Here is an 18674-nt window from a genome sequence, read left to right as displayed (position 1 = left end):
ACAATACACAATGATCCGTATGATTGGGTTTGTATATAGCCAAGCTCACCATCGTCTAATGACCATCGATCACCTTCAAATTCGTATAACAAAGTAGCCTGAGATTTCTGCTCTTCGGGTAACAAGGTTTTCTTCCATATCCTATCAAATAGTTTCGATTGACTATCGTCCTCTACAGGGGTTGCACAATTTTGTCAGCTGTATTCATACATCGTGCAAGTTGGGATGAAGAGACAGGATAGTCACTCACCTTTTTGGGTCAATGCGAATGTCTTTTGAGGTGTATGGACGTTATAGAGAAACATGTTGGGAACCGGACTTATCTGTAGAGATGTATGGAACAGTCGAATAAGCTATCCAGTCTAAAGCGGTGATATCTTCCTTTGTGGTGGTACTTTGGTCGGTGTAATGGTATGTATCGATATCGAACCGATTTGTTTACAAGTAATGTAATGTAGTCTTGGGTGCTATCAACCTAGTATCAACGTTGGGTTTTCCATTTCTGTATTTAATCTTACCGTTTTCGATCGAATGGGTTGATTAATTAATTATATCACTGCGTAGGGTGAGTAAGGTAGTATGGGTGGTAGTGCGTCATCACCCCCAGATGATAACCGGGGTCTGCATCATCATGTCCGATGTAAAGGGGCAACACAATTAAGAATATCTACGCGTCTTTGGGTTTCCCTTGACCCTGAATGAGGATGCACATCCATGTCAAATCAACAGTTTGGATTGGATTTCTCTCACTCTCGCTCATTGAACACCACCCTTCATCATCGAATCACCTTGAATCGACCCATAGATATCTTCCTGCTCTTAGCCTATACCCTTACCAGTACTGTCTTTGATCACCTCATGACCGTCCGCTCAAAAGCGGAATTCGATGTCCTCCTCTTTCCCAAACAATCAGTCAGTCTCGTCAGCGCCTTACTATACCTCACCACAAGCAGGTCATCTTCGACCTGGTCAACCTCCACAATCCCATCCCAGTCCTAATCTCGCCCCGAACTACGCGTACGGTTATCAAAATCAACAAGGAGGAAACATACAAAACCTGAACGGTGGAGGTGATCAACATTACTTCACGCATCAACCACAACCACCTACCGTGAATTACAATTATACCAACCAACAACCACAACCTGATTATACCACTGCATACCCTCAGCCCCATCAACCGTACACACAAGCTCACGCACAGCAACGTATCTATTCGGTCTCTCCTCAGCCCCAGCCTCAGCTGTACCAAAATTCTCCTTACTACCAACCTTCGCCTCATCTTTCCGTAAGCCCCATCACTTCAAATTCGCCCGCACCAGCACCCATCCCATCTCGATCCTATCTCTCGCCCCAGCCTGTATACCCTCGACCACCATTCACCCCTCCAGCCGGCGGCGTAGACCCATCTCTCGTCTGGTCTCAGCCCCCGCCTTCGCAATCATCCCACGCTTTCAACCCATCACCGCAATCATTCACCATTCCACCTTCAAACATATCTTCCGCACCTGTGTCTAGTTCTCCACGGAAGATCATCCTCAAAGTAGGCTCAAGAGCAGTCGCACCACAAGTGGACATGGTAGGACAAGAAGAGACGATGTATACCGGTAGACCGAGAAGAGGAGCCTCCCAGAGAGCTCAAGCTCAGATAGTCAGTTATAGAGAAGATGATGATGATTTTGAGGAAGATGGTCAAGGCGAAGAAGATGCAGAAGGCGAAGAAGAGGATGACGAGGTACCGGTAAATCCAATACCGATCGTATCGCTCAAACCTACTAGATCAGGTAGGACAACAAAAGCACCAGAAAGATATGGGGATGATGATGATTTCGAAAACAAGTTGATGCCTTCCAGTCCCCCCGAGATCGATCCCACTTCTAGAAGAACAAGTGGGAGAGCTAGAAAGATGGTTATGGATCCGGATGATGAAGATGAAGAGGATTATGTCCCCAAACCACCTCCTAGAAATGCCTTCCCACCTAGATCGACGAGAACTTCCCTAGGTTCAATCAATGCCGTTGAACCCCCTACGGCCGGTCCATCATATACCAACGGGACCTCTAAACCTGCCAAGCGGAATACTCGACAGTCCAGTCGTGTTAGACATTCTTCAGCCGATGCGGAGGAGTTCGAGCCTACAGATGATGGGAGTGTATCGGATGAACATGCTTCGAGCGATGCCTTAGGTAATTACGAAGATGAAGAGGAGGAAGATGATGATTTGATTTCGAGATCATCTCAAGATTCACCTAGGAAAAGAAAACCTAAATCTACAAGAAGAACCACAAGGTCCATGCCGACTAGACGAAGTACACGGTCTACCAATAAGCGTGCGGACCCAGATTCGGATGATGAATATGGAGGAGGGGGAGGAAGAAGGAATCTGAGAACTAGAACGTCGAAACCGAATTATCATATACCGACATTAGATGATTTGAGTAAAGAGATTAGTATGGCTGAAGCTATGGCTGCCGCTGCTAGACCGAACGGACGTCCTGCAGGTGTAGGTGGACTGAGCACTGGTGTGAGGTTTGGTGCGAGTGGAGGAAATAAGGGATTGCCATGGAGTGTGAAAGGGAAAGATCTCGCTCAGGCGATGGGCGATCCAGATACCAGTGATTCGGTAAGTTCGCTTCTTCCGTGGATAATTCTTCTAGGATAGCTCGTAGCTTATAAGTGTCACTGGAAAATAGGATGATTTTGCCTCTCCACTGAAAAGTGCTGGCGCGGGTGCTGGTGTTGGACCATCTATATCTACTGCTGGACCTGTCCAGCGAACAAACGCTGTAGGACCTTCGGATGTACCGAATTATGGAAGAATCAATCCTAAATCAAGTGAGTCGGTCTGTATCCCAAGTGGAGGGAAAACTGACAGTGCAAACAGATATGGCTGATGCCGATCCCCTGGGTGTTGATATGAATGTTACCTTTGACAATGTTGGAGGATTAGATGACCGTGAGTCGATATATCCAGTATGATAGACAAGAGTTTTATACGGTTGGTCGTGCTAATCTTTTCAATTCAGATATCGATCAACTGAAAGAAATGGTTGCTCTTCCTCTACTTTATCCTGAGCTATTCCAACAATTCGGAATCACTCCTCCTCGAGGTGTATTATTCCACGGTCCACCAGGTACAGGTAAAACGCTCCTCGCGAGAGCTTTAGCAGCATCCTGTAGTACTGGGAATACCAAGATTGGTCAGTCAGCTCACCCTATTCCAGAGGAGAAGCTGATTTATTGAATTCGTTTAGCCTTTTTCATGCGTAAAGGTGCAGATGTACTATCAAAATGGGTCGGTGAAGCCGAAAGACAGTTGAGGATGTTGTTCGAAGAGGCTAGAGCGTGTCAGCCTAGTATCATCTTTTTTGATGAGATCGATGGTGAGCTGAACTATACCCTCATGGTGAGAAAGATCAAAGCAGCTGACAGCATCTTCCAGGTATTGCTCCTGTCAGGAGTAGTAAACAAGATCAGATCCACGCTTCTTTGGTATCCACTCTTTTAGCCTTGATGGACGGTATGGACGGTCGAGGTGAGCTGCAATTCTTTTGATAGCGGGACAGGCAGTTGACATACACCATATCATAGGCCAAGTGATTGTAATAGGAGCAACAAACAGACCCGATGCGGTCGATCCTGCACTTCGTCGACCCGGTAGATTCGATCGAGAGTTCTACTTCCCCTTGCCCAACAAAGCAGCTAGAAAGAAGATCATCCAGATCAACACTAAGAAGTGGGATCCACAATTATCAGATGAATTCTTGGAGAAATTGGCACAATTGACTAAAGGGTATGGTGGTGCGGATCTACGTGTGAGTAGCTGAAATTGTTCCATATAAAAATCGTTTGCTGAATTGGACTTTCATAGGCATTATGTACGGAAACTGCACTGAACGCTATTCAGAGACGATATCCTCAGATATACAAGACCGCGGACAGGTTACAGCTGGAAACCAAATCGATAAATGTGTCTGCGAAGGATTTCATGATGTCTATCAAAAGTAAGCGGGATGTGTGGACTGTGTTACAACAAAGTATAAACTGACCAATGACGAACATATCTTGCAGAAATCGTTCCTTCATCTGCTCGATCCACATCCTCAGCGGCGGTTCAACTCCCCTCTCACCTCGTACCCCTTCTCTCAGCTCCACTAGAACGAATTAGAAAAGCTATAGATCATGTACTTCCACCTAGGAAGAACGCGACTGCTCTGGAGGAAGCTGAGTATGAAGAGGAAGAAGGTGATAGTTTTGAGAAACATATGATGTTGCAGTGTGAGTTAGCTGATCGTCTCATGCTTTTTTCTAAAGGTTGTAAAGCTGATATTGTTTCTTTGGCAGCATTGGACAAGCTACGCACATTCCGACCTAGAATACTCGTTCATGGTGAAGCTGGTATGGGTCAGACATACCTTGGTCCTGCGATTTTACATCATCTCGAAGGGTTCCATGTGCAGAGTTTCGATCTGGGCACTCTGTTAGGTGACTCGACTAGAGTAAGTACACGCCTCACTTGCATGACCTCATTCACTTCAATAACATAACTACATCATCTGATATCGTTCGCCCAGTCAATCGAAGCAGCTGTCGTGCAATTGATAATCGAAGCTAAACGACATCAACCTTCCATCATTTTTGTACCTTCTCTATCAGCTTGGGAGACTACTATATCCGATACTGCTCGAGCTACCATCAAAACGCTACTAGATGGTATTTCGCCCTCTGACCCGATTTTATTGTTGGGTGTATCGGATGCGACTATCGACCAGCTCCCGATTGATGTTAGAGGGTTGTTCGGCTTTGGGCCTGAGAACAGGATAGGGCTGGAGATGCCTACTAAGGTGAGTGACAAGATTCTTCACATGAACAATATCATTGATGTTCTTTTGATCTTCGCCCAGTCTGAAAGAACAGCCTACTTCGCCGACCTCATGGCTGCTCTTCATCGTCCACCGACCGAATTCCCTGATGGTATGCCACGAAAGAAACGAGTTTTCGAGGTATTGCCCTTAGCAGCCCCTCTTCCACCTCGTCAACCTACTGCTGCGGAATTGCTAAGAGAAGATGAGAAGGATCAAGCTGCTAGAGATATGATCTTCCAATCGTTCGTTCATCTCGTGAGAGATTTCGTGAAGAGGTATAGAAAGCCAGCTGCGACCATTAAGGTGAGTTGTGCAAGTGATGTAAAGAATGGCATACTGATTTTCACCACACTCTACAGGACGACGCTATTGCCTACTCGAACTATTTGGCGGAGCAAGCTGCTGCCAAGGCTGCTGCGCCTGCGCCTGCGCCAGTATCCGAAGTTGCTGAATCTGATGTTGCCGCTGTGATACCTACCACCGATGGAGACGTGGCTATGGCGATCGATCCGGTTATTCCTCCTGTGGACATAGTCATTGACCCACTCCCAGCTGCCGACGCTCCTCTAGAGGCCGCCCCTCTAGAACAACCGACTGTTCCTGTGGAACCCGTATGGCAAGCACATCCTATCGATGTCGACACTTTGCAATATAAATTGCTCAAACACAAGTATTACACACCTTCGGATTTCTTAAGTGACATAGCCAAGATTGAAGAGAATGCTGAGAAGGTTGCTGAGCCTGACCGAATGGGTAGGATCCAGGAGATGGCCAGTAGTGCTCGATATCATGTTCAGGGCTTTGATCAGAAATGGTTGCCTGAATTTGAGCGGTACAAGGAGAGGATGATCGCTAAGAAAGCTGAAAGGAAGAGGCAGAAAGAGCAAGCGAAGGGAGTAGACAAAGAGGTCATTGCTAATGATGGGGATGAACAGCAGCAGGAGCAGGTCCATGGAGAAATGGAAGGGGAAGGGTCGAGTTTAAAGAGGATCAGAGAGGATGATCACGATCAAGATGAGAGTCAGGGTAGGGAAAAGAGAGTGAGAGAAGATGGGATGGAGGTGGAGGTGGAGAATGGGAATCAACCTCAACCTCAAGCTTCACACGATGATAGCTCCGCTACAGGTCTGACTGTGAATGGCAACTCGAATGGAGATTCCTCATCGAGCGATGTAGTACCAAGTGTACCTCCACCTTCAGTGGCTCATCCGCCATTCATCTTATCTGACGAATCTATCCGGTCCCTTAAATTGGATTTGGACCTAATTACCAGCACGTTCAATGTCGATCAGTTGGAACAACTTCGAGCAAGCTTGTTTGATATCATCTGGAGAGGAAGGGGCGAGTGGGATAGGACGGGTATGGTAGAGAAGATGAGAGAGAGGGTGGTAGAGTGGGGTCAAGAGGTAGAGAGATGGAAGGACAGCGGGAGAGTGTGAGTTCTGTCAGTGCGGAGTATATTTGGGCAATTCAGGAAGAAATGTCTTTGATTTTTTGGATTATACATTTATACATTGTATAAGATTAGTATGAATATCTGTTCCATGCAAGTAACATGCCACATCGTCTCATATCGATAAGAATGTACAGAGTGCGACTATCTCTCTCGGTCATGCGGCTGGAGATGTAAACCTTGTTGGGTAGATGATCGTCGTGGGTACCTGTAATTGCGTATATAAGCTGCACAAGGAAGATGATCGACAAGTGCATGTTTGATTACTTTGATCTGTACTTATGATAACATACATCCTACAAGTATCGTCAAGTTGATCAGAGAGAGAGACTCCCAACCATAATACATTCCCGACGTATCATCTATACTATACTCTATACTACGAGATAACTCAACTCGAAACTCAACTTTTCACCCACAATGGGCGGTATATTCCGTGATGCACCTCCATCCAACACCTGCGAACCCTTCATCCCACCAGACGACCAAGTCGATCAAGTATGTTTCGTCAATATGACATGCGCGACTTACATTTGCGATTATTGGCATGCCGGTATCGCCCGTAGGAACATCACCTTAGATCATGATGGTCATTATGCGGAGAGACAATTCTGTTATGTTCCTAACGGGACGCTTGCGGATGAACGGTTTGACGAAGCGAAAAGAGAAGCTGGAGAGGAGGTATGTCCAGGGAATATGACTACCTTCTATAAGAATTCTTCGGCAACGTCGCGACTGCGATGTGGAATTGAGTGGGAATATGGGGAAGAACATGGGTGGAAAAGCAGGTTGTGCCTTTTGGGTATGGCTTGGATGATGGGTGTGGGAGTGAAATTGGTCGTTGATGGAATGGGTTGGGGAGATCTGTAAAATTGCAAGGTGAGTAATATCAAGAAGAGGTAAAGAGAGTATTTGGTTAATCAGAATTGAGGCATATTTTGGTCCTTATCTGTTCAATGAAGATGATATTCTGCCTCACTTCAACTATTCTACTAATCGCTCTATGGCTTTTCGTCATATCTCCGCAGCTGCTTCTCCTCACCAATCTCATCCGGAGCAATACACGCAATCGACCCTATCCAGCATTCGAGATGATCAAACCTCCTCAACCACCTCATCAGTAATGATATCCTGATATCTCTCAACTTCCAGGACCACCCAAAACCCTCCTAGATGCGAAGATCGTTTTGAGTCGTGAGCAGACGTGTATTTGATAGTTCCAATTGTATCTTTGTTTTCGATCATTAGCAGTCAGTATCTCGCGGACCTGATCAGTTCTGTTAATCACAATGGTTGACTTATTCTTACCATATTATCTTTTATAGCTGTCACTTGTCTTGTATGACATACTTGCAATCAACAGTAAATGTGTTGCTGTATCTTGTTCGATGCCTGCTTTCCTTCGATCATATGCATATCTTCCCAGCTGTTATCGAGGGGAATCCAGTCCATTCAGGGTATTTCATCACTATGCCGAGGGCTATCTTACCGGACTTTCGGATTCCAGTTGTTGCGCTCCAGATATCGGATATGCCCGCGGGCATGACGAGTATCATGCATCTGTTGTGAATTTATGTTTATATATATATATATAGCAGATACGAGCATATGACCACCATCATGTAGTATATGCGTTCTTATCCAAGTATTTGCACTCCAGTGTTACATTCCAGTCGTGAATCAAGTGTATCATCCTTGTCAACATGTCAGCTCATCAAGTGAACGGTAATGCTACCAAAGATTGGCCTTTCCCCAATCCACCGGTAGTAAGAGAAGAATAGTGAGTGGGTCCAACACATCTCGGTCAACTAATCCTGACACGATATACTGTTGTAGCCTTCCCAAACTAGCAATCAAACCATGGTTATCCGCCCACACCCCTCAAAGAGTCCTCAAGAACTGTAAAGTCGTCGATCCCGCTTCGGGGAAACTACTGGATGGTTTGAAATCCATTACGATAGCAGAGGGGAAGATCGTATCGGTCGAAGATACTAAAGAGCAGGACGAGGGTGTAGATGTACAAGGTGCATATGTTTGTCCGTGAGTAACACACTTTGCCCCATTTCAAGAATACGAACAAAGCTAACAAAGTGAAGGTGGAATTCAGCGGTTTGATCGATTGTCATGTTCATATCACTGCTACGCCCGGTGTGAAGACGATGTTGGAGTTGGTCAAATTACCTGATCAGCTGACTAGTCTGAGATCGACATTTGTACTCAAGGGTAAGTCCTCAACTGTTTACCACTCGGCTATCGAAGTCTGATCGGACATTCGGACAATCGAGCTGAATGGATTCGTTCATGATCTCATAGAAATGCTTGCTAGAGGATTCACCACCGTCAGAGATACCGGTAAGTCCCATCCGCTCTCCTTGTCGTTGCTTGTGACTGACAACCATATATTGGTGTGTTAAGGCGGAGCGACTAAGATCATCGCCAATGCCCTTGAAGAAGGTCTGTTAGAGGGACCAAGGTTGTTCCAATGTGGTAAAGCCCTATCTCAAACGGGTGGACACGCAGATTTCCAATCTGCTGTATCGGGTGGAAACCAGACTGGATGCTGCGGAGGTCATTCTGAATCGCTCGGTAGAGTTTGTGATGGTGTACCCCAGGTGTTGAAGGCTGTAAGGGAAGAGTTGAAAGCTGGAGCCGATTGTGAGTTGTCACCTCGACTGTCCTACCCTACATATCACATAGGGGTTGTACTTTAGCTGAATAGCTGACGACTGGTCGTAAAATAGTCATCAAAATCATGATGGGTGGTGGGGTGTCGAGTGAAGCCGATCCAATTGATATGATCCAATTCACAGAAGAGGAGGTTCAGGCTATTACCAAAACTTGTGATCGAATGGGTAATAAGATAAGTGAGTTAACCCTGTCGTGTCGACCATCAAGGTTTTGACTGACATATCTATTATCATTTATAGGTACTGCACACGCATATACACCAGGAGCTATCAGACATGCGGTAGAGAACGGTGTCAAAGCTATTGAACATGGTAACTTCATCGATGAACCTACAGCCAATATGTAAGTCAAGTCGGCTTATCATATCTATCATGCGATTCCTTCTCGATCTTCCTGACTAATCCATCCACTTCGTCTCAATCAACGCAGGATGGCAGAAAAAGGTATTTTCCTGATTCCGACTCTAGCATGTTATGGAATAATGGCTCGAAAACCATTCGAAGATTTTTTATCTGAAGTAGGTAGACCCAAGAATTTAGAAGTTATGAATAAAGGTTTGGAAGCTCTGAAAATCGCTGAGAAAGCTGGAGTGACCGTTTGCTAGTAAGTCAAAAACCCTCTCTCTTCCACCGATAATTTGATCCAAGGCATATGCTGATTTTGTATGATGTGTATCAGCGGTACTGATCTTCTAGTATCGGTGAGTGACAAATATATTCCAGCCGCTGTTCCAACTAGAGACGCAAAGTATTTACTGATCATCAATTTTCACTTATAGATGCACGCTCTTCAAACTGAGGAATTCACCGTGCGATCTCAAGTACTCGATTCGCCGACTATTTTGAAACAGGCAACTACCAATGCCGGTTAGTCAATCAGCTTGTAGATATCGTCCTCAGACATCAGCTGATCAAGTTCATCGTCTCGCTTGCTACATGAAGCCAAGTTACTTAAACACGAAGGTAAACTCGGTGTGATCGCCCCAGGTGCATATGGTGATATAATCGTGCTTCGATCCAACCCATTGGAAGATATCACTGTGAGTTTCCGATCAGATTGTCACCTCATGTATCGAGTGAATGAGACATACTGATGAATGAATGATTGCAATGTAGGTCCTTGATCGACCTGAAGATAACTTGTTGGCTGTCATCAAGGAAGGTAGAACTTCCATGTCACACATCAAAGGTCTTTAGGTATCCGGAAAGGGATGGGTTTTGGATTCATGTGATGATGATGTTTTGGGTTTTGGAAATTTTCAGTTTGAGTAGATGGGTGATTGTAAGTGTTGCTGGTGCGATAAGAGTAGACAGGAGGCAGGGTGTTTGTACATTACAACATACAATGAAATGCATATTATTCCAAACAACACCATAAGTATACAACCTAACACTAAGCAATTGCAACACGATGTTTCCCTCCAAATATATATCCTTTCCTCCGTTTCATATCCGTTCGGGGTCTACCTCCCATTAATGTCAAGATTGCATTGACTGAGTATCCCATAACCAACCTAGACTACTCCACAGCTGTTGATCCACGTCCGTCATCGGAGCCTATATGAAAAGGATGTCAGCCTGGCTTCACATCACTCTTTCGGTTCATCCGACACATTTGAGCCTCTGGATATAAAGTGAAGGTGACTTACAAACAGATTATTGATATCCAAACTCCATTCCGGGTTCGAGCCTGTTCCTGTTCCTATCACACCCGTCATGGAAGGATCCAACAATTGATCTTGGCTGAGCGCATTGATGACTTTGGGCGGATCAGCCAATATACTTAGCAAACTCTGAGCGAGGGGTAAATCAGATTCTAATGATTTCAGCAAGAGCTCCAAATGGGTCTTGGCGGTAATCGCAGTAGTCCAAGAACTGATATAACCCGCTTTGATCACAGTTACAAGACGAATTAGAACATCGCCCGACTCGAGGTTGATCATTGGATAGAGGGTATTGGCCTTTACTGCGATACGGAGTAGGAGGGCGGCACCATTTAGGATGTTGAAAGCCGAATCTGCAAACAAGATCAATACTACGGTAAGTATCGTTCGATGGTGATTTGCAGGATGAGGACAGAACTCACAAGGAAACCAGAAAGTTTGATAGTCGACTGGATCTAAACATTCCAGAAAATCCACCAACTCTTTACCAATCTTGAGAGCCGCTTTGAGAGTGCCCTCGAGATCATGGGAAGTCTCGCCCGGTTCACCTAAAGTCAACCGGATCAGGGCGACCTTTAAACCCAGATGGGCAACTTGCATGGACCCTAACAGTATCACCATCTAACGATTAGCATTGATCAATGGACATCGCATTACCTTTGAGATGGGGAGCATCCTGAGATTACTTCACTCACTAACTCCAGGAGCCCTTGAGGTTAGTTTGGGTTTGATCGGTAAGTCCAACTGCGGATCCAGCCAATCTTGAAACGCGTCAAGATCATTGGCTATACTTTCCAGTAAGACACTTCGATAAGGATCCCTTGGAGGGGATACGGCAGCTTGGAGGGTATGGAAGTTACTGGTAATCCGCTCGAGGATGACCGTCAGCTTTGCCATGCCGATAAACGATAGCATCGATTGACGAGGCTCGTCGGAGGTGTCGTTGCCCCAGTCCGCATCCCACATCTTCGGTAGAGAGACATTATGGTCTGTTGGATGGATACTGTGGTGCGATTCGTACGTCAGTACGAGTCTCATCGGTCAGATCGGAATGAAATTGTTGTACGTACTAGGGTGGTCTACCTTGAATATATGACCGCCTGGCCAGTCATCTGAAATCAGCAAAAATCAGATCCACGTGAGATTACGCGACCTACCAAGTATCCATTATGATCAAAGACCACCATAGTCTCCTTCGCAAACTCCTCTCCCATCTCGGTAATTTCCACTTGATGCATTCCACATGTAGCCCAAGAACATAAGCGCATCCTACAGCCTGTGCGACCGGCCATCCTCTCAGTTAGTACTCCGTTGTCGGCTTGAAACATAGTACTCACTCTACCTAAAGCCATACTATTCTGCGCATGATTCTCATGAGGGTTACACAACAGAATCATCATGGTGGTTTGCAGTGTTACCAAACGGGGCAAACGATACTCATCTTCTAACGCTGCTAGCACCTTTTTCCACATTATCGTAGCGACTGCCCGCTCCATCGGTCGATAGGTGTATATGGCGTGGGACATGAGTGCTGCCAGGAAAGTAGGCGAATAAGTCCCACTGCCCGGTTCTCGTCTTATCACAGCTTCGAGTCGCATTCGGTTGGCTACTGGAAAAGCTAATAGAGTGGTCTCTTTGAAACTGATGACATCGTGAACGAGTGAGCCATCCAATTTCAGTCTGTGCACTCAATGCATATTTGACGAATGATAGATTGCATATAACACTCACAGCTGGGTCAATTCCTGAGCCTTTTCCTGTCCTACCAATTCCACACATTCCTGCAATAAAGGTTGTGTACCCTCCGGCGGACCCAATCTACCATATAACAATGCTGGATTCCTGACGAATAGAGCAGGGACAGGTCCATCAGAGACCTGTCTGAACCTCTGACCTGGTCCTCCTCCTCCACTGGATAAAGACGCTGCGAGGGAGCTTGCAGCGATGGCGGAAGGCCCGAGGTAATGCGATTCTTCACAATCGTCATACTCCATATCGAGAGAATCATAATATGCATCATCCGACTATATAACACCATTGTCAGCTTGGCGATGACAATTTGGAAAGAAAGCTTACACCATCAGGTTCATCCTCTTCTTCCATATTGGGTAATCTACTACTACGTATCAGTGCAGACATTGTATGTGTCCTACGTTCACTCTGTAGAGTACATTCGCTGTTAGCGATTGGCGTATGTGGCATGTAGAATACACGTACTTCTATAGGTCTTGAAGATGGGCCAGCAATACTCGATGGTGTATTTCTAGGCGGCGTTTTACCATGTCTTTTCAAAGGTGGAGCAATAAACGTACATTCCTTGTTACGGGCTGCACAGTCCGTACATGGCTTTCCTGGGATCGTGATATGACAAGAGTGCTTCTGTCGTCTGCCTATCGTTCATGCGACAACGGTCAAATCCCATCAGTACTGTTCTTCTTTCTGCGGTACATTTACATACAATTGTCACATGGTCTGACTTTCTTGGACCCGATCTTCCTAGGTTCATTTGCTGTTGGAATTTTACTTATTTTTTCGGTGGGGATGCGGGGCATCGTATTGCCTCTAGTAGCTTGGTCCGATGAGTGCAGATGTGTTCGGGCTCTGGTCAGACCAGACACCCTCATAAAATCCATATGAAGGAGTGAAAATCAAGTTGAGAGATGGGGTGGACCTGTGAGATGAGTTGCCCGCGGTGTGAAAGCAGAATTACCGGGTTAGACCGAGATCAAATGATAACGTAAGCATTTTGTGTTCAATAGGATCTCTTTGGCCTCGATATGCTTACTGGGATGATCGAAATCTATTGTTGTTGTAGCTTGTCCTCCAATGGCTGAACATACTCCATCCGACGTTGCAGACAATCGAGACGTTCGTATGTAACGTGGTGCGGACCATCCATTAGTGTTCCGCTCTTTAGGCTCTGTTCCTGTTCTATCTAATCTGTGACCAGTGGTTCCTCACCTTTTCAATGCACATCTGAATTGACTGTTTATATTCGTGTGCTTATGCTCGAGCGACAGTGGGTAGATATAGGGTGCATCTCAAGGTTTAAGTGTATGACTATATACGCTCCGCCTGACAACCTCACACGTCCTATTTTCAAGCATATACGATCATTGCTCTAGCAAGAAGAAGTCAAGAGGCATAATACCCATTCATGAACGATGTGCTTCACACCTTCCCCAGATACCGACTCCCCTCTCGACGGGTGCTGCTTCGATACCCAACAATGTGCCGAGCTCGCATGTGGCTCTCAGAATCGTACAATCATAATTCAGGATGGGAATATGTACTGTGATCTCAATGCAACGCAAGCTGAGTGGTTATGGAGCGCCTTCGATCATCCCAACGATACATGTGAGACTACCATCGGATGCTCGTACTCCAAACTTTCACCCAAATACATCAATGCCTCTGACAAGTCGGTTTATGGAGGTATATGGATGGGGTGGATGATGGTGATGATGCTTTTAGGGGTCTGGAACTGGGGATTTTACTAGGTGTACGGACGTGTGTAAGTTCATACATTCCAAGATTCGCTTTCCACGATATTGTAGCTGATGATGGATGTACCTACCTACCCTGGATTGTCTACAGTCGAGGTCGATGTATAATCAGTGACCATGGACATTTGGCGCTTTCCTGTTACTTTGCCTTGACAAGATCTTATGTAGATACGAATCCCTCATGTCCCTGCTCATGATGCATACCTATTTGCTTAGATGAATGAGGTGGCCCGAGCAGCTTAGTTCAAAGGACCCCTCGTCCTTTTTTTGATGGTGGTCGTTGAGTGATATGTGACACGACAGGACAACGAACACAAGTGACCTTCCCAATCAACCATACAACACGCTTCCTGCTTTTTTTTTCTTTCTAATCCTTTCAACCTCACCAAATAAATTCTGTCTACTCACGATACAACCCACTCCGAAATGTGTTTCGTCCCCAACACTCCCAGCAATACCATCACAGACAGTCGATGCTGCTTCGGATCCCTCACGTGCGCGCAGTTCATCTGCGCCGTCCAGAACAGTACAATCGTCAACGAAGATAACAATATCTGGTGTGATATGGATGGATTGGTCAACGACCGAGCGTATAGACAGGATAATGGGACTGTCTGTAAAGAAGGAGACAGAGGATGGTGTCTTGGTGGATTTGGGGTACAATCTAGCTCCGACAGAATGGTGAAGAGATCGGCTAGAGAGCGAGTAGGAAAGGTTATGGTACTGGTGCTGTTGGGTTTGGGTATTTGGAATGGGATCTTCGCCTAACGTCGTTCACGTGAGTATCTCGTATCAGTTCCTTATATAGCGAGACTGTACCCTTCATCCGTGTTTAGGAAGATATGCGGTATTCAAGCTGATCAAACCTCAGAATCACAGTTGTTGTTCCACTCAATCCTCACTCTTGAACAGCGACCATTACGCCTCCATTCGACTATATCCTTCGCCTCGATGCGACCAGTCAGCAGTACCCAATCACGCCCATGTGCCCGCTTTCATCTCTTAGTCGTCTCTACACAGAAGAACTCATACCATGCATCTATACTTCTCGATTCCTTTATTTCGAGGTTCCTATCAATTCAGTATTCCACTTCTGACCTTCTCCGTTGAATCGTTTGTACGTTCCTTTTCTTCAATTGATCAACCCTTATGAGCCCATTCGGGAGCTTCATCTTTTCCTTCATCTTCGAGCTTATCACCTTCTTCCTTGGTCTTGTGCGATGCTCCCTCGGCATGTTCAGCTGGAGCGTAGACCGTGAAGAGTGACAGAGGGGAGGGACCGGAGTTGATAACTGCGATCATGAGAGTACAATAGTCAGTGTTGAGGCGAGAGTGATACCATGCTGGGTCAGGTATCGAACAGTTGGCTTTACCCACAGTTATGCTTGGTTCCTTGAGGTACAATAACCAAATCACCAGCTTTCACTTCCTTCTCTTCACCTGCAATTACAGCTTTGCAAGTGCCCGAAGTGAAAACGAGATGTTGGTCAACGTGGTGGACCTAAAGATGACGAAAGATGATCAGCTATATCCGACACCCTACAGGGCTAAATCGACACAGGATAAAGAGCAATGCTGGTTTCCACTGACCTCTTCACCGATCTCCCCTCCGACGGGAATAGTCATAATGACCAATTGACTGCTCTCTCCAGTCCAGAGGACGTTCCTGAATTCACTATGCTCAGAAGGGAGGGAGCTGGTGATTCGAGGGAAATAAGCCATCTTGTGTTCGGGTGGTGACATCTTGTTGGTGTTTGATCTGATCGTAGATGAAGTATTAAGAGATCGAGCAAGAGGAGAAATAATGCGAGAACTTGTCAATGTTCGTCTGAGGGTTGATGAGAGAACAGATATGGACATACTATATTGAGTGTACAGTCAGTATTGGTTTGATTTGATGTATTCGTTGGAAAGGGGACTAAAGAAACGTACTTCATTGATGTATATCCGATCAGAGCCATCTATCTCGATCTTATGGGTTTGTGGAACAACCGAAGTGTGCTATTGAGTTCTCGTACTAGCGTGGACTGATTATCAGATACCGAGCATGGTGGGACTTTCATTAGATGACGTCAGATCGGATCGAATCACCCCTCGCATTCCTCGGAACCAAACAACCAAATAGATCGTCGAGTAATCGATCGGAGTGGTGTTCATTGGAGTTCGTTCTGATGAGAGAAGTTTACATCATTGAATACGAACCTCGATACATGAAGAATACAACGGACCAATCAATTACCAATCATTGGCGGCACGATTATGGTATATCCCCATTAGGTGGCAATTCCTGCTCTACAAACTCCTTCCTCATAATCCCTCCACTACCTCCGTATAAAGGTGAGAGATGCATCTCCATGATAATCGTATGAGGATGCTCTCTATCAACTTGACCGATATGTTTCTTGCCATCTGGGGAGACGTATGAGAAGGTATCATGGGTGATGGGTGTAACCTACATTATCATTCCGTCTTCAGCGCGACTTTTACACCTGTATCGATCTGTGGGACAACTCACCATCGCATAAGACAGTTCCTTAGCTCTCTGATACCCCAATGCCGGGGCTATAGCTAACTCGTAATGATATGGACTGGAGAAAATATGAGGTATCATCTGTTGGAAGAACTTCAGATATCCTAGTTCTTCTTCAGTTATTTGAATGGACCAGGTATGTTCGTATGAGGTACCTTCATGTTGGCGGTGTTTGTGTCTGTGGGGGTGTGAGTGATCATGATGGCGAGATTGACTGACCTTTTCAGAGTCAGGGTGGTTGGCGGACACCTGAGAGTGCTGGTTAGTAGCTTTAGAGGGGACCAGGTTGGTATCGTGTTTACTATGCAGATCTTCATGATGATGATGGTGAGTAGACGTCATTCTTATACTTCTTGAGGATTTCACTATATCGATAGATAAAACAATTCCACCGATTTTTGTTCATGAAGTAGCTATACAACCTGGAAATGAACAGTCTATCTCAAGTGGCAACGTGTATACAGATACCACAAGGGATGGTACTTTCGCCTTCGCCATTGTATGAAAGGAAAGCTAGTATTTATCTGCAGGATTTGCTCAAACGGAAATGCATCACGACCTTCAGCACAACGATCCCGCCACGACCTGCAGTATATTCGAGCTATAGTAGCTGGTCAACATCTATAAAAGTCATTAGGAGCTTAACATCATTCCATGCATGATCTGATCTCCTCAAACTCCTTTGTACCCTCGCATCGGCCGAAGCTGTCATCTCCCACGCATTTGAGACATCCTTTCCGCGGAGATCATCCCTTGAAACAAAGTGAATCATCGTGATTCCGGTTAACATTCACAGTCTGACTGACGTGATTTTGGCGCTCTATCGGTATAAAAGTCAGAAACAAATGAAAGGAAGTCATCCTCGACGGTGGTAGGCCAAGAGGACTGTGTGGGCTGGAGAGGGAGGGGAAACCCGATGAATCCGATGGACAATGGTGTACATACATAATGTCAGGTCCTCGCTACAGGAGTATAGGAGGAAGAGATATATGACTGTACCGTGGTGGTTCCACGGATTGAAAGATTTACAATGTCCTTGTCAACAGAGAGCCACGATTGATAATATCGTGCCACAATGTCATCATCGAAATCCAAATCTAAGCATCAAGAAGAAGACCTCAAAGCCAAACGTAAAGCCTACTTATCAAAAGCTGATCCATCCACAATCGAACAACTGGTAGATTCGGACCATCTGGGAAGAGAGCAGTTCAGAGAAGGTGAATGGAGACCTTCATGGGCTAATGTCGAATTTGTAAGCGGTTAACTTTCTCTGTGAAGCAGGAAACGAAGACAAAGCTGACAACGATGTCACCGGGATACGATGTATAGGATGAAGATGCATGTTTGCAAAATGTAATGTTCGTACCTGCAGATGGTTTTTACGTTCCTGCAGGAAGGTAAGTCAATCCAATCCAATTGCATCCCTAAACACCGAGACGATTCGAGTGACGTCTTACCTGACTTCACAGTATTTTACCTCTTGGTGCCCAAATGCCTGAGATGACTGTACTTCAATATGGAGGGTAAGTCAGCACCACTTACTTGCAGTCAGCATTGTTTGATCTGACAATTTTGTAGGTACTTCCCGGAAGGCACTTCGTTCCCAGGTGGAGTGATGGTTCCCATGCATGCCAGGATGGTCAACGTGAGTGATACTGTATCAATCACCTTCTCACCAGACATCACTCATGCTCAGTTTTATGTTGTAGATCTTACCTGAGCAAACTATCAAACCCACTGTTCCGATCGCTTCAGAATCGATGTGCTCCATTCAATAGGTTCGAAAGTCGATCAGTAACTACTCCGGATGAAATTTGTAATCATAGCTGACAAGATTTGTTGAGATATATGCATGATGGTTTTTACTCTACTCGATACATTATTTTGATGTTTCTGGTGTATACTCTTACAACATGTAAAGTACCGTATGTGATCTTCAAGGGTTATCGTGTGACATCGCAATTCGAGT

The 18674-nt window shown here is 45.5% G+C and overlaps 8 protein-coding genes across 8 annotated transcripts; 5 read left to right on the top strand and 3 right to left on the bottom strand.

The window, feature by feature from the left end:
* Positions 1 to 886: 886 nt before the first annotated feature.
* Positions 887 to 6304, top strand: L199_002620 (uncharacterized protein; the record flags this gene model as incomplete). Its single annotated transcript, XM_064888360.1, has 13 exons — positions 887 to 2623; positions 2694 to 2835; positions 2885 to 2956; positions 3027 to 3200; positions 3255 to 3383; positions 3443 to 3535; positions 3592 to 3815; positions 3872 to 4004; positions 4072 to 4278; positions 4345 to 4499; positions 4575 to 4844; positions 4905 to 5168; positions 5225 to 6304. The coding sequence occupies 13 exons, from the start codon at positions 887 to 889 to the stop codon at positions 6302 to 6304; spliced, it is 4680 nt and encodes a 1559-aa protein (XP_064744432.1).
* A 434-nt stretch (positions 6305 to 6738) lies between these two features.
* Positions 6739 to 7188, top strand: L199_002619 (uncharacterized protein; the record flags this gene model as incomplete). Its single annotated transcript, XM_064888359.1, has 1 exon — positions 6739 to 7188. The coding sequence occupies one exon, from the start codon at positions 6739 to 6741 to the stop codon at positions 7186 to 7188; it is 450 nt and encodes a 149-aa protein (XP_064744431.1).
* Positions 7189 to 8021: 833 nt separating this feature from the next.
* Positions 8022 to 10202, top strand: L199_002618 (uncharacterized protein; the record flags this gene model as incomplete). The annotated part of the gene is made up of 12 exons (XM_064888358.1): positions 8022 to 8098; positions 8155 to 8358; positions 8426 to 8541; positions 8632 to 8670; positions 8734 to 8973; positions 9060 to 9182; positions 9246 to 9348; positions 9436 to 9609; positions 9685 to 9706; positions 9785 to 9872; positions 9948 to 10045; positions 10122 to 10202. The coding sequence occupies 12 exons, from the start codon at positions 8022 to 8024 to the stop codon at positions 10200 to 10202; spliced, it is 1365 nt and encodes a 454-aa protein (XP_064744430.1).
* Positions 10203 to 10484: 282 nt separating this feature from the next.
* On the bottom strand, positions 10485 to 13221 carry L199_002617 (uncharacterized protein; the record flags this gene model as incomplete). Its single annotated transcript, XM_064888357.1, has 11 exons — positions 10485 to 10562; positions 10655 to 11022; positions 11092 to 11274; positions 11365 to 11672; positions 11740 to 11769; positions 11827 to 11945; positions 12007 to 12310; positions 12401 to 12693; positions 12746 to 12829; positions 12887 to 13059; positions 13128 to 13221. 11 exons carry the CDS (start codon positions 13219 to 13221, stop codon positions 10485 to 10487), a joined length of 2034 nt encoding a protein of 677 aa, XP_064744429.1.
* A 1380-nt stretch (positions 13222 to 14601) lies between these two features.
* Positions 14602 to 14943, top strand: L199_002616 (uncharacterized protein; the record flags this gene model as incomplete). Its single annotated transcript, XM_064888356.1, has 1 exon — positions 14602 to 14943. The coding sequence occupies one exon, from the start codon at positions 14602 to 14604 to the stop codon at positions 14941 to 14943; it is 342 nt and encodes a 113-aa protein (XP_064744428.1).
* A 372-nt stretch (positions 14944 to 15315) lies between these two features.
* Positions 15316 to 15918, bottom strand: L199_002615 (uncharacterized protein; the record flags this gene model as incomplete). Its single annotated transcript, XM_064888355.1, has 3 exons — positions 15316 to 15467; positions 15553 to 15676; positions 15766 to 15918. 3 exons carry the CDS (start codon positions 15916 to 15918, stop codon positions 15316 to 15318), a joined length of 429 nt encoding a protein of 142 aa, XP_064744427.1.
* A 514-nt stretch (positions 15919 to 16432) lies between these two features.
* L199_002614 (uncharacterized protein) lies at positions 16433 to 17047 on the bottom strand (the record flags this gene model as incomplete). The annotated part of the gene is made up of 2 exons (XM_064888354.1): positions 16433 to 16627; positions 16691 to 17047. The coding sequence occupies 2 exons, from the start codon at positions 17045 to 17047 to the stop codon at positions 16433 to 16435; spliced, it is 552 nt and encodes a 183-aa protein (XP_064744426.1).
* Positions 17048 to 17780: 733 nt separating this feature from the next.
* L199_002613 (uncharacterized protein) lies at positions 17781 to 18483 on the top strand (the record flags this gene model as incomplete). The annotated part of the gene is made up of 5 exons (XM_064888353.1): positions 17781 to 17957; positions 18035 to 18102; positions 18175 to 18228; positions 18284 to 18350; positions 18415 to 18483. The coding sequence occupies 5 exons, from the start codon at positions 17781 to 17783 to the stop codon at positions 18481 to 18483; spliced, it is 435 nt and encodes a 144-aa protein (XP_064744425.1).
* Between the last annotated feature and the right edge of the window lie 191 nt (positions 18484 to 18674).

Source organism: Kwoniella botswanensis, chromosome 1 (genome assembly GCF_036426115.1).
Source record: "Kwoniella botswanensis chromosome 1, complete sequence".
Classification (NCBI taxonomy): domain Eukaryota; kingdom Fungi; phylum Basidiomycota; class Tremellomycetes; order Tremellales; family Cryptococcaceae; genus Kwoniella; species Kwoniella botswanensis.
The sequence above is the reverse complement of the archived record's forward strand: the minus strand, read 5'-3'. Positions and strand labels throughout refer to the sequence as shown.